The 12,530-nt window shown below is 41.2% G+C and overlaps 1 protein-coding gene across 5 annotated transcripts in view; it reads left to right on the forward strand.

Annotated features, from left to right (window-relative positions):
- The window catches only part of rnf130 (ring finger protein 130), a 162,422-nt gene that overhangs the window by 129,426 nt on the left and 20,466 nt on the right, over positions 1-12,530 (forward strand). For 2 of the 5 annotated variants that reach the window (XM_078551166.1, XM_078551164.1), the window contains exons 6-7: positions 1,003-1,207; positions 11,453-11,543. In XM_078551166.1, coding sequence (XP_078407292.1) covers positions 1,003-1,207; positions 11,453-11,543 — 296 coding nt within the window. Of the gene's footprint in view, positions 1-1,002; positions 1,208-11,449; positions 11,544-12,530 lie in introns of all 5 variants that reach the window. The other 3 variants (XM_078551162.1, XM_078551165.1, XM_078551167.1) reach the window with 2 other exon arrangements.

Raw genomic sequence — 12,530 nt, forward strand, 5'->3', positions numbered from 1 at the left:
TACTCACTTTTTCATTCACAGTGCAGAAAGTGAGTGGGAGCTCGCGCTCAGTTTGGAGATCACGTTCATGGGTGAAAAAGAGGCTAGAAGATATGCCTAGCTTGGTGCTAAAGGGGTTTGGAGACCACATTCACGGGTGAAAAAGAGGCTAGAAGATATGCCTAGCTTGGTGCTAGAGGAAGAAATCTACATTAACCCTCCTTATGAAAACAAGCAGTTCAGCTTCGAATCAGGCAGAGAGAGAAATCTGCCAGGAGCTGTATAGCAGCTGGGGGACGAGGAGCATAGAGCTATTAGAAGTTGGGGTGTTTATATTTTTCTGTTTAAGTCACAATGCAGGAATTGCAAGTAAAGCTCAGGCTTGAGCTATAAAGTCCTAGACCTTACAAGGCAGATGTGGAAAAGTTTGGAGTTGGTCCCACGAAAGTGGATAACCTTCAAGAACCTGATAATTAGCCAAAGACTTTCTGGGAAATTCAGAATGGAAAAAAGAAGTTTCAGTCAAGGATTTTAGTCCAAAATATATGTGGTTTTGTTTTATGGTGCTTTTTGAAGTAAAGTATAAGTAATTATCTAGGACAATGCTTATTTGGTGGTACAAGCTTTGTTTATTTTTTATATACAGTAAAGTTGGTTTTTGTTTAAAAATGTGTACTGTTGTGGGGTAATTTCTTTCAGTTAATCACTCGAATTTCAAAGTTCTCTTTAAACAATAACAGTCTCTTTGGAGATCACACTTATCTTCTAACTTAGAGGAGATATTCGTAAGTTAATTGTTTTTCATTGCCTTGGAGACCAATTTGTTTAGGTCTTTCCTTTCAACTATGAGTGTGTTGTTACTGGAAATTTCAGTAATCAGTACAGTTCAAACCAGTACTGGCTAATGATTAGGAGGTTTGAGCTGAGATGATGTCAGTACCTCAGATTAAAATATTTTAAAGCATTTTGTTTAATGATGTGCTTTTGAGTATTTAAATAAAACAGTTGATTTGTCCCTTGCAGCCAGAAATGCACTGCACAGAGAATTCAACGCTTGATATGGAGAGATCGGTCAGAGGATCACCAGCCAATCAGAGATCCATGCCTATTGATGTGACTAACGACGGTTCCATCAGTCTCGAACCACTCCGCTTTCTAGGGAGCTCACAGTTGGGTCAGGAAGAAGAATCTGTACCACGGTCCAGGGAAATGAATGTCACCGTAACCAGTAAGATTTTCAGTAGTCAGTAACATTAGAAAGAGAAATGCCTGCTTAAAGGAGGCAAAGTTTAAAGTAGTACTGCTTTTTCCCTCTTACAAAGGAGCAGGCCGTTCCTTGATGTTGCCACCAACAAAATTCTTAGTTTTATTTGAAAAGAAGGATGCATGCAGGGGTTTATGGGAATAATATCCCATCAAGTGATAGAATGAATCATTCCATTCCTAATACATGGAACATTTAGTTTTCACCAGTGACATGAATTTTGTTTGACTCTGATTTTTGAAAGAAATGTTTTTGACATCTATTGTTTTACATTAAAATGCCATCATACCTAATGAAAAAGGAGGCTTACCCAACCATTCATTGATCTTTGGTGTAAGACCATGGGCATACTCAGTGTGTGTCCCGACGTCATTGCGCACTCACACGATATTTTGTTCAGCGGGGGCGCACCGGAGTCGGCTGCTCGGCTGCCGATCATTAAAAGGCTTATTCAGGCCATTAACAAGCTAATTAAATTCAAGCTTACGCTGCTCGTCCAACCTTATGGTTGATGGGCAGGTGTAAAGGCCAAGCAGCCTTTACGTTTTTTAGGAAACCTCATCCCTGAGCGGAATGAGGTTTCCTAAAGCAAATAAACATTAAATTATAACTTTATTATGGAACTAAAAACATGCCACATCTCATGTGACAGAGTCATATGAGGGGACGTGTTTATTAAATTTTTACTGTCTTTATTAATTTTTTTAAAAACTCTTCAATCTCTCTGAGGCGGCTCCGTGCCTCAGGGAGATTGAAGCACTCTCAACTGTGTGCTAGGTCTGGCTCTCCCTCCTCCCCCTGCCCGCACAGGCAGCGCTCAGCGCTGCCGATCGTGATCCACGCAGGGCGGGCCTTAATTGGCCCGCCCGTGTGAAATCACGGTGTGGAACCGATCGCGGGCGGCAGTCGACTGCCCAACCGCCCCCGCAAAGGGCAAAATCCTGCCCCAAATGATTAGAAGTTGCTGCTTTAAAATGTCGGGTTGTTTTTAAGTTTGCTGCCACCATGTGGCAGAAAATACCTTCCTGCATTGTAAATTATAGCAGCTCTACCCTAAGCAGTCAGGATTTTGTCGTGTTCCACACCAAGTTGCATCTATTTTGACATTGTTTTATTCCCCCCTTCTTCCTCTCACTCAAAAAAACTTTGTCCAATTTAATGACAGTTTGAAGAAAAGTTGAGGTGCATTTTAAACAAAAAAAAACCTTTATCTGTTTGAAGAACTTTACAAAATTCGCAATGAATTAGAATAATGTGCAACTGTTAACATTCGCAATGTCTATTTTTTATTTTCTTTGCATTTTTGTAGCTTTTGTACCAGAATTGTTTCCACTGCTTTTTGTGATACTCCTAACATGAATGGGTTAATGGATAGAATTATGGCTTGCATGCAACAGCTGTTTACCTTGGAAGTATTCATCTTCAATCAGACTGAAATGTATTGATTTAATAATTATGGACTTTCTGTTGTATTATGTCAATCATTGAAACAATCTGTTAAACTGTTGACATCTACTGAGCTTTCAATGCTACACTGCTGATTCAGTGACCTGCTCACCGCTCTAACACGCTACCAGTTTTCTGTAATACCTTGATTGCCTTATTGATCAAATCGCAAAGCTGCTAATTATGCAGGTTCAGAACGTGGGAAAGAATAGTAAACTATGTGGGACTTGCTGAGCACTTAAATAAATGAATGGCTGGCTCTTCTAAGTTACAAGTACTTTCTCTATAAATTGCTTAATATTAATGCGTGTTACTTCATATAGTAATATATAAGCAGAGGACACAGATTTAAGGTAATTGGTAATAGAACCTAAGGTGAGATGAGAATTTTTTGTATGTTGTGACTTGTAATGATCTGGAATGCACTTACTGAAAGGGTGGCGGAAGCAAGATTCAATAGTAACTTTCAGAAGGGAATTGAATAAACACTTAAAAAGGAAAAGAAAATCGTATCACGTGAAAAGTGCAGAGGGAGTGGGACTAATTGGATAGCTTTCAAAGAGCTAGCACAGGCATGCTGGACAGAATGGCTTCCTCCTGTATTTAATGGTGTATAATCCTTTTGCAAAGATGCATAATGCTTTAAATGTTTAAGTTATACAAAGGAGGTTTTTATGATGTGGTTTTAACAAAGGGTAACTTGTAATTTCTGCCTTGAAATTACCCCGTTCAGCCTTAATGGTTGTATGCAGTATGCCTCGTTTAAAGTTTTATTTTTAAAAAGTAGCTTTATTGTCAACCAGCTCTTTCCAATGCTGTGCTTTAATGTTTGCAGTCAAGTAGCCTTCTTTGTTTTTGTTTCTTCCTGATAATTAATTGCTAGATAGACAAAAAAAAAGTTTTGATAGAAGGAAGGGATTGACCTCTGAGACAAGGGAAAGGATTTTGTATTTTAGGTCAGGACCTGATGTTGGGATCAAATGTGGGTTCTGACTCTGCATCGTGTCAGGAACAGTAACCCAATGTTGACTTTTGCTGGATTAGCCAATTAGTGGTCAGAGGACATGCTCTCTGTCCAGTTAAGGATGGCAGGCAGGCTCTTGAAGCTGAAGGGCCTTTCAGAACTGAAGGAGCTGCAAGTTGCCATTTCAGGTGAGAGAGAGAGGGTGCCTCCATTTTGAGGTGCCCTCTCAGCACTTTTAAGATATTTCAAATGAAAAAGGGCGTCACTTTCCAGTCCACCATTGTGCAGGAAAACCCCTCATGGCCAGGTAGTTAAGGCTGCTGCGGGGGCGGGGCCTCAAAGTGATCCTGAGGCGCTGGATGTCCCTGGTCTGCTGCCAGGAAGCCACTTCCAGGCATCTGCTGTGCCCCCAACCCACAGGGGGCTCCAGTAACCCGACTGGAGGGCCTTAATTGGCCTTTTAATTGACTTAACAGACAAGTACCTGTTCCTCACCCGATCTAGCCTCCAGGAAAATGGCCAAAAGTAAGGACCATGACGGGGAACCAGCAATACGACAGTCGGGAAATTCTGCGCCTGCCTGCCTCCATTACTGCTCCTATATGCTGCGCCATATTTTTCACATCTCCATATAGGTGTATTAAACACAACTTTTGGTGATTTTTTTTTTTACATAGCCCAATAGAAAATGTGCAGCTCATCTCTTGGTGGTTGTGCTTGGTACTAAAGCATAGCAAGTTGACAGTGGTCAGAAATACATTTGTCACCTTTTACCAAGTCCAACTTTGAGAAGGTTTTTTTTTTTTGCTGATAAATTTAACAAAAACAGCCTCAAAAATATCAGACACAATAGGAAAATAACTGACTTTTATTTCCAAAAGTAGACTTGTAGTCTACATCTTAGAACTTTCTGGATATCCCTCATAAAATTGGACTCCAAAAACCAAGAGGTGGCAACCCTTCTTGTTGAGTTTGCACCTTCAACATAAGGTTGGTGAATCCACTCTACATAGGAATAAATCTATAATGATTTACTTGGTATGTTTCCAAATCTAAAGTCACATATCTGTATTAAGGAAGTAATAAGTTCACAACCTTTTATTTTAGTTACAGTTTCACTGCCAAACTTATGATTTAAAGACGGATGTGTGAGTGGACTGCTATGTTGTGGTTAGAGTTGACCACTGGAAACTAAAAGAGTGGATTGCTATCAAACCACTTGTACTGATAATATCTTCCACACTGGCCAGAAAAGCAAGTTGTGGCTCTACCCTCATCAATATTTTTATCATAACTGAAGAGGGAGGGCAGAGGTGAGTACTGTATCCTGGTGTCAAAGTATCACCATAAATCTCCACATTCTTTTAGTGATTTACATGCTTTAAGGCATGTTGTAAAATGAATTGAGAGACTGCTGAGTCAAGTATAAGATACCTTCTGTTGAGCTTCACTTTGTTCTAAATCATTTAAACTGCACAAAAAGATAACTGAATATAGACAGAATGCAGGAAACTGAGAAGTGTCAAGAGTTGTATGTAAATCGCATCTATGCACTACCAGTGAATATAATTGATGCCATTTTTATTAAAATTAGGAAGCTATTCAACAACTTTTTGAACACTTGTTTCTAGATTCATCTTTCAAAGTACAACTCTATGGGTAGAAATTTCCCCCCGTTGGGGGGGAGTTGTGCGGGGGCGGGCGTGGATTCGATCAGCACCCCCGATTGGGTCCACGCCGCCATTTTACATGGGCGGGCCAATTAAAGCCCTCCCAATGTGATGCGCGCCCGGAAGCACTGTGCTCTCCCTGTGGGGGGCTCCCTGAGTCGGGAGTGCGCTCTTTCGCTCATGCGCGGCAAAAGAGTGCAAAAATCTCCCTGACGCACAGTGGTGCCTCAGGGAGATTAGTTTGAAGTTTCTAAAGTTTAATAAAGGAAAAAAAATGAAACTGTCACATGAGCTGGGACATGTGTATTAATTTTATTAAAAATTTTTCCAAGATTTCAAAAACATTCATGAAACCTCATCCCACCCGTGGATGAGGTTCCGTGAAAAACACAAAGGCCGCCTGGGCTCTTCACCTGCCTGCCTTAAGGTTGGACGGGCAGCTTTCTCAATAGGATTAATTAACAGGCCATTGACAGTTCAGCTGTGCGCCTGACGATCTGAGAATCTAAATGACACGCGGTGACATCGGGACGCACGCCCAACGTCACCCCGCATCATTTTACACTTTGGCGAGTGGGCCCCGTCCCCATCTGCCAAGCCAAAAATTCTCCCCTATATCTTTCTAAAATTGTGCCAGTCGATGAAGAACTACCCAGCCAAATCCCATCTTCCTGCACTAGATCCATAGTTTTGCAGGTCAAGACTTTTGAGTAGATATTTTAGAATGTGGTGAGAGTTTCTCCCTCTACCACCCTTTGAGGCATAGGTTCCTACCACCCTCTGGGTGAAAAAATGTTTCCTCATTCCCCTCTAATGCTTCTACCAATTTCTTCAAATCTATGCCCCTGACTTTTGAAGCATTTGCTAAGGTAAATAGGTCATCCCTATTTACTCTAGCTAGGCCCCTCATAATTTTATACACTTCAGTTAGGTCATCCCACAGCCTCCTCTGTTTCAAGGAAAACAACCCCAGCCTATTCAATCTGTCCTCATAACTAAAATTTTCCAGCCCTGATAACACCCTCGTAAATCTCCTCTGCATCCTCTCCAGTGCAATCAGATCTTTCCCATAATGTAGTGACCAGAACTATATGCAGTACTCAAGCTGTGGTCTAACCAGTTCTATCATAACTTTCCTGCTCTTATATTTTATGCTGCGGTTATGTGCTTTCTTAACCACCTTATTGACATGTCCTATCCTGCAACTTAAGAATCTGTGTACGTGCACTCCAAAGTCCCCCTGTTCCCTCACATTACTCAGTATCTTGCAATTTATTATGTATTCCCTTTCCTTGTTACACCTCCCAAAATGCATTACCTCACACTTCTCCAAGTTGAATTCCATTTTCCACTTTTCTGCTCAATTGACCAGACCATCTATATCTTCCTGCAGTCTAAAGCTTTCCCCCTCATTGTCAACCACATGGCCACTTTTTGTATCATCTGCAAACTTCTTTATCTTGCCTTCTATACTTGAGTTCTAATCATTAATATCAACTACAAAAAGCAAGGGACCGAGTACTGAGCCATATAGAACCCCAAGGGTAATAGCCTTTCCAGACACATAAACAACCCTTTGCTTCTTGGAACAAAGCCAGTTGTAGATCTGAAGGGCTTTTACTTTTTGACCAGCCTGCCATGTAGGACCTTGTCAAAAGCCTACTGCACTGCCCTCATCAATCCCACTTGTTACTTCCCCAAAATTTCAATCAGACATAACCTTTCCTTCACAAATCTTTGCTGACTTTCCTTGATTAATTTATGCCCCCTGGTTTTTGACCCCTCTGCCCAGGTAAATAGGTCACCCCTATTTACTCCATCAAGGCCCCTCATAATGCCTTTCTAAATGAAGGTTGTGCTGTCCCTCAGAATTGATTCCAATAACTTGCCCGCAACCAAATTTAACCTAATTAGCATATAATTGTTCAGATTATCCCTGCCTGTTTTTGAACAATGGTATAACATTGGCATCCTTCAATTCTCTAGCATGACTCCTGTAGCCAGGGAAAATTAAAATATGATGGTCAGAAACTCCGCAATTTCCTCCCTTGATTCTTTCAACAGCCTGGGATACTTCATCTGACAATTTATCTGTTTTGTAAGTCATCAAACCTTTTAATACTTTTTTTTACAGTGTTTATCCCATCCAATATTTCACCCTCTTCCTCCTTAACTGTGACACCATCATTAGCTTCCCTTTTTGTGAAGACAGCTGTGTTTGTTATGTGAAGTAAGAGTCATCGAATGGAGCAATGTGGAACAAATGTCGTGAGTGGCAGCAGCTTGAGCAGTAGGTGGCGTCACTGTGGCACACACGTGAGGTTGAGAATTTTGTGGATAACACATTTGTTTATAGATGTGCTCACCCCGCAGCTTAAGGGTATGCAGGCAGATAGGGAATGGGTGACCGCCAGGCAGTCAAAAAGGATCAGACGGAGTGCATCTCACTCTCCAACCAGTAGTCCATTCTGAATATAGGTGAGAGTGATGATTCCTCTAGGGTGTGTAGCCAGAATCTAGTCTACAGCACCACGGCTGCCTCAGCTGTACAGAGGCATTAGTGATGGGGGATTCAATAGTTAAGGTAACTGATGGGCATTTCTGTGGCAGCAGCTGTGAATCCAAGATGGCATATTGCATCCCTGGTGCCAAGATCAAGGATGTCACTGAGCAGGGTGAGGAGGTGAGAGGCCAGCATTTACGTTTGGCACCTCCCTCCTTTGCTATGGCAAAATTTCTGCAACGGTGGGAGGAGACCCTTAAGTGGCCAAAGGCAGTGGGGAGGCAGTGGCATAGTGGTATTGTCACTGATTAGTATTCCAGAGACCCAGGATAATGCTCTGGGGACCCGGGTTCAAATCCCACCATGGCAGATGGTGAAACTTGAATTCTGATGGTGACCATGAAACCATTGCCGATTGTCATCAAAACCCCACTGTCTTTCAGGGGAAGGAAATCTGCTGTCCTTACCTGGTCTATATGTGACTCCAGACCCACAGCAATGTGGTTGACTCTTAAATGCCCTCTGAACAAGGGCAATTAAGGTTGGGAAATAAATGCTGACCTGGCCAGCGATGCCCACATCCCATGAATGAATTTAAAAAATCACAGCAGGGGTGGGTGGAGCGGGCAGGTGGTGGCCATGCCCCTCCCCCTGCCTGGAATAGACAGAGTAGCCTTGTTTTAATGTCTTATCCAAAGGATAGGACCTCTGACCAATGCAGTACTGAAGGATTAGTGCATAAAGTGTCCATCTGAATTATATACTCAGCTCCTGATATGGGGCTTATATCCACAATCTTCTGCCTTGCAGGCTAAAATTGGTACCAACTGAGCAAGCTGACACTAAACTGATATCAAGTTATAGCTATCTGCTGAGATTTAGTATGTTATTGTTGCATTTCTGTACATGATTGCTGTATAATCCCCATATGTTTGAGGCAACAGTCATTTATGGTTAGGCAAGTGCATTTTGGTTTTGATTGAAAAGTGAATGGATTTTCAGAATAAGTCCCCAAAACTGTAATTATAACTGACTTTCATTACTGATTCAGTGTGTTCTCATTCAGTCGCTAACATCAATATTTGGGGAGGAAAAGGGGCAATCCACTCTTTTGTATATCCTTGCCACAACTCTCAAAATAACCTGGTGAGAAATCACTTTGACCTCCTGAGACGAGATATTCTCATTTCTGAATTTTGTGAAAATACGAACTGGTTGGAGGCTGGCCATGTCAGGTGGAAAAGTCAGGACTGCCTGGAACCCTGTACAGTGCCGAACTGTTGGGTTGAGGTTGTATGTTGGGAACAGTATTGGGAATGAGGGAAAAGTGCTGTTTCCTATTTATCTCAATGGTGTAGTGAAGTCTGTTTTTAATTGGGTTTGCTGCTCACAAGGTGCATCTGCGTAAAATTTGTATCACTTGTATATTAAAAGTACGAACTAAAATTGCAGAATACTGATGGTCTATCAAGTCTTGCACTGTTTTCACATTCTGACTGTCCTTTATGTATTCACCTTTAATCTTTGTGTGTGAGTGACAAGTGTTCTGAGTGTGTTTCCTCCAGCAACGTGAGCTTGGGATTTGCTTCCACAGGCTCTTGTAACCTTCCTGTATTTTGCTTAAGTGATGACTCTTCACTCTTGACCTGGAAGGTGAGTGTCAGCTGGCTACTTGATGATGTGGAATCACAGCTTGTCTGATTCTGATCTCATCTGTTGCATGTAACTGTGTATATACATGCGGCAGTTTTAACTGGAGGTCATTTATGATTAGGAACAAGAACCTGTTTCCCATCTCCTGTGCATTTGTGGACACTGAATTGAATTGCATTGGCAATAAGAAAGTCCTGGCTGTGACCATTTAATTTTAGGATAGACTGAGAACAGAGACATTGCAACTGGTTCATCTACCTGCAGATTCATGATGAAATCTAACTGAATTTTTTTTTTCCTAAAGAAATCAAATTAGGATCTGTTGAACATTTTTTTCATAACTTCAGTAACATTGCCCAAATCTGCCCCGCCTCAGTTCGTCTGCTACAAGAAACCCTCAGCCATGCTTTTTTTGCCTCTAGATTTGACTTTTCCAACACTCCCCTGGAAGGCCTCCCACATTCTACCCTCTGCAAACTTGAGATCATCCAAAACCTTGCTACCTATGTCCTTACTTGCACCAAGCCAGCTCACCCGTGCCCCTTGTGTGTTGGCTGCCAGTCAAAGAACAACAAAATTTTACAATTCTCATTAGTACAGAAGCAAAGTACTGTGGACTTTGGAAATGGGAGATGGTGATATTGTGGAATTGTCACTGGACTAGTAATCCAGAGGCTCTGCAGACATAGGTTCAGATCCCACCATGGCAGCTGGTAAAATTTAAATTCAGTTAATAAAAATCTGGGATATAAACCTAGTCTCAGTAATGGTGACCATGAAACTATCATTGATTGTTGTAAAAATCCATCTGGTTCATTAATGTCCTTTAAGGAAGGAAATCTGTGTCCTTACCTGGTCTGGTCTACATGTGACTCCAGATCCACAGCAATGTGGTTGACTCTTAACAGTCCTCTGAAATGGCCCAGCAGGACACTCAGTTCAAGGGCAATTAGGGACAGGCAAAAAATGCTGGCCTTGCCAGCGACGCCCACATCCCATGAAAGGTTAAATATTTTTTAAAACCTGAAATTAAAACAAAAAATGCTGGAAATGCTCAGCAGTCAGGCAGCATCCGTAAAAAGAAACAAAGTTTTTATTAATGTTTCAGGTTGAGGTGATCTTTCATCAGAACAGCTCATTTTGATCTGAAACGTCAACTCTGTTTCTTTCTACAGGTACTGCCTGATCTGCTGTGCATTTCCAGCATTGTTAGCTTTTATTTAAAATTCTCATCCTTGCTTTCAAATGCCTCCATAGCTTTGCCCTTCCCTATCTCCTCCAGCCCACAACCCTCCAAGATACCTGCGCTCCACTAATCCTGGCTTCGAGGATCCCTGATTTTAATTACTCCACCGATGGTGATCGTGCCTTCAGCTACCTTGGACCCAATCTCTAAAATTCTCTCCTTAAATTTCATCTGCCTCTCTACTTCTCTTTCCTCCTTTAAGATGCTTCTTAAAACCTACCATTTTGACCAAGCTTTTGGCCATCTGCCTTAATATCGCCTTATTTGAATCAGTGTCAAAATTTGCCTTATTGCATGCCTGTGAAGTGCCTTTGGACATTAACACACTGTATGAATAAGTTATTATTGTAACTGAATGACGGCTGGATAATGTAATTCAGAAGAGTTAACTAGCTAGCTACATCCTTGGTCTTTTCCTGTTGCATTTTGCAAATGTACAAACTCGGGAATAATTTCAAATTGTAACATTTAGAATTGTTCACCATTAAATGCTGTTGAGAGGATGTACCATAGGACCAATATTTATAAATGATGTGTTTTTTTTTTATGCCTGTCAATCTTGCTTGCCATTTCCTCACACTGCACTATCATTGATTCTGCTTTACTGTCTGATCCATATTTTCCTAGACATGCTCACTTGTGCTGCCACCACTGCTGCTGTATAGGGGAATCACGTCATTTTTCACAAACTTCCCAGAGTGATTTACCTTTCCTTTGTTAACAGAAGAATGGCTTATTATCGCAAGTTTTGGTGTGCTTAGTGCTCTCACTCTCTTCTACATGATAATCAAAGCAACCACAGGCACAGCAGCAGATGAGTAAGTATTCAGTCAGTTCCCTTTTTTATTTCATAAATCATGCTGTTTTCCTGGTGACGTTTCAAATTATATTGATTTGTAGTTTGTCTGTGTCTAGGTGTCCTGCATGTGCTCTGTGAGTGTTACAAGACAGGATTTTCCTCGCTTAACTAGTTGGCTACTTAACTTAAACCATGTTGACTTATTAGTGTACCAGGCAAAGCCTGTTCAAGTCCTACCTAGTAAAAATCAATCAATCAATTGAGGACCAAGTCCCATTTTAATTATTCAGTGATGACCACGACCATTATTAATCGTAGTCATTTGTTCTGAATTTCACAAGGTGATGATGTGATTTATTACAGGACATTTGTACCATGTGGTGATGGGACCCACTTGTTTCCGCTGGATCCAATAAGAACTGATTCAGCAGTCAAACCAAACTGATCTTGGATTAGTGGCTTTTCATGCAGAGTTTACACATTTAATCCAGTCAGATTTCTTTTTAAATGTAAACTTGTATTTACATTAATCCATTAACTGCTTACAAACCTGGCTTCACAATAGGTTTACAATCTGATTTATTTGTGCTATATGAAACATTGGATTGAAGGAATTCAGTCATGCAGGGATGGATAGCAGGCTGGTAGATTAATGGCTACAGACAAGGAATGTAGGAAAATAAGTGGATTATGGCATTCCCTTGATTACATTGTTCTGGTTTGAAACTCAGCAAGGGCGATTAATTTCTATATCTGTGTTTAATCTTAGGCGTCTCCAGAGTAAGGTGGCCAATAGATTTTCTGGTGCACACAGTGACTGCCATCATTAATAACTATTCATTATCTCATTGATTTGATACATTTAAGAAGAGTGAACTGATTAGTAGCTCTCTCCAAAGTTGTAGCATATTGGCAACAATAAATCTGTGTTCTGCCCATAAATGTGTACTGTGTATTAGAGGTGTAGGGGTTGGAAGGTGCTGCCGAAAAAGCCTTGGTGCGTTGC

Source organism: Cetorhinus maximus, chromosome 10, assembly GCF_964194155.1.
Source record: "Cetorhinus maximus chromosome 10, sCetMax3.hap1.1, whole genome shotgun sequence".
Taxonomy (NCBI): domain Eukaryota; kingdom Metazoa; phylum Chordata; class Chondrichthyes; order Lamniformes; family Cetorhinidae; genus Cetorhinus; species Cetorhinus maximus.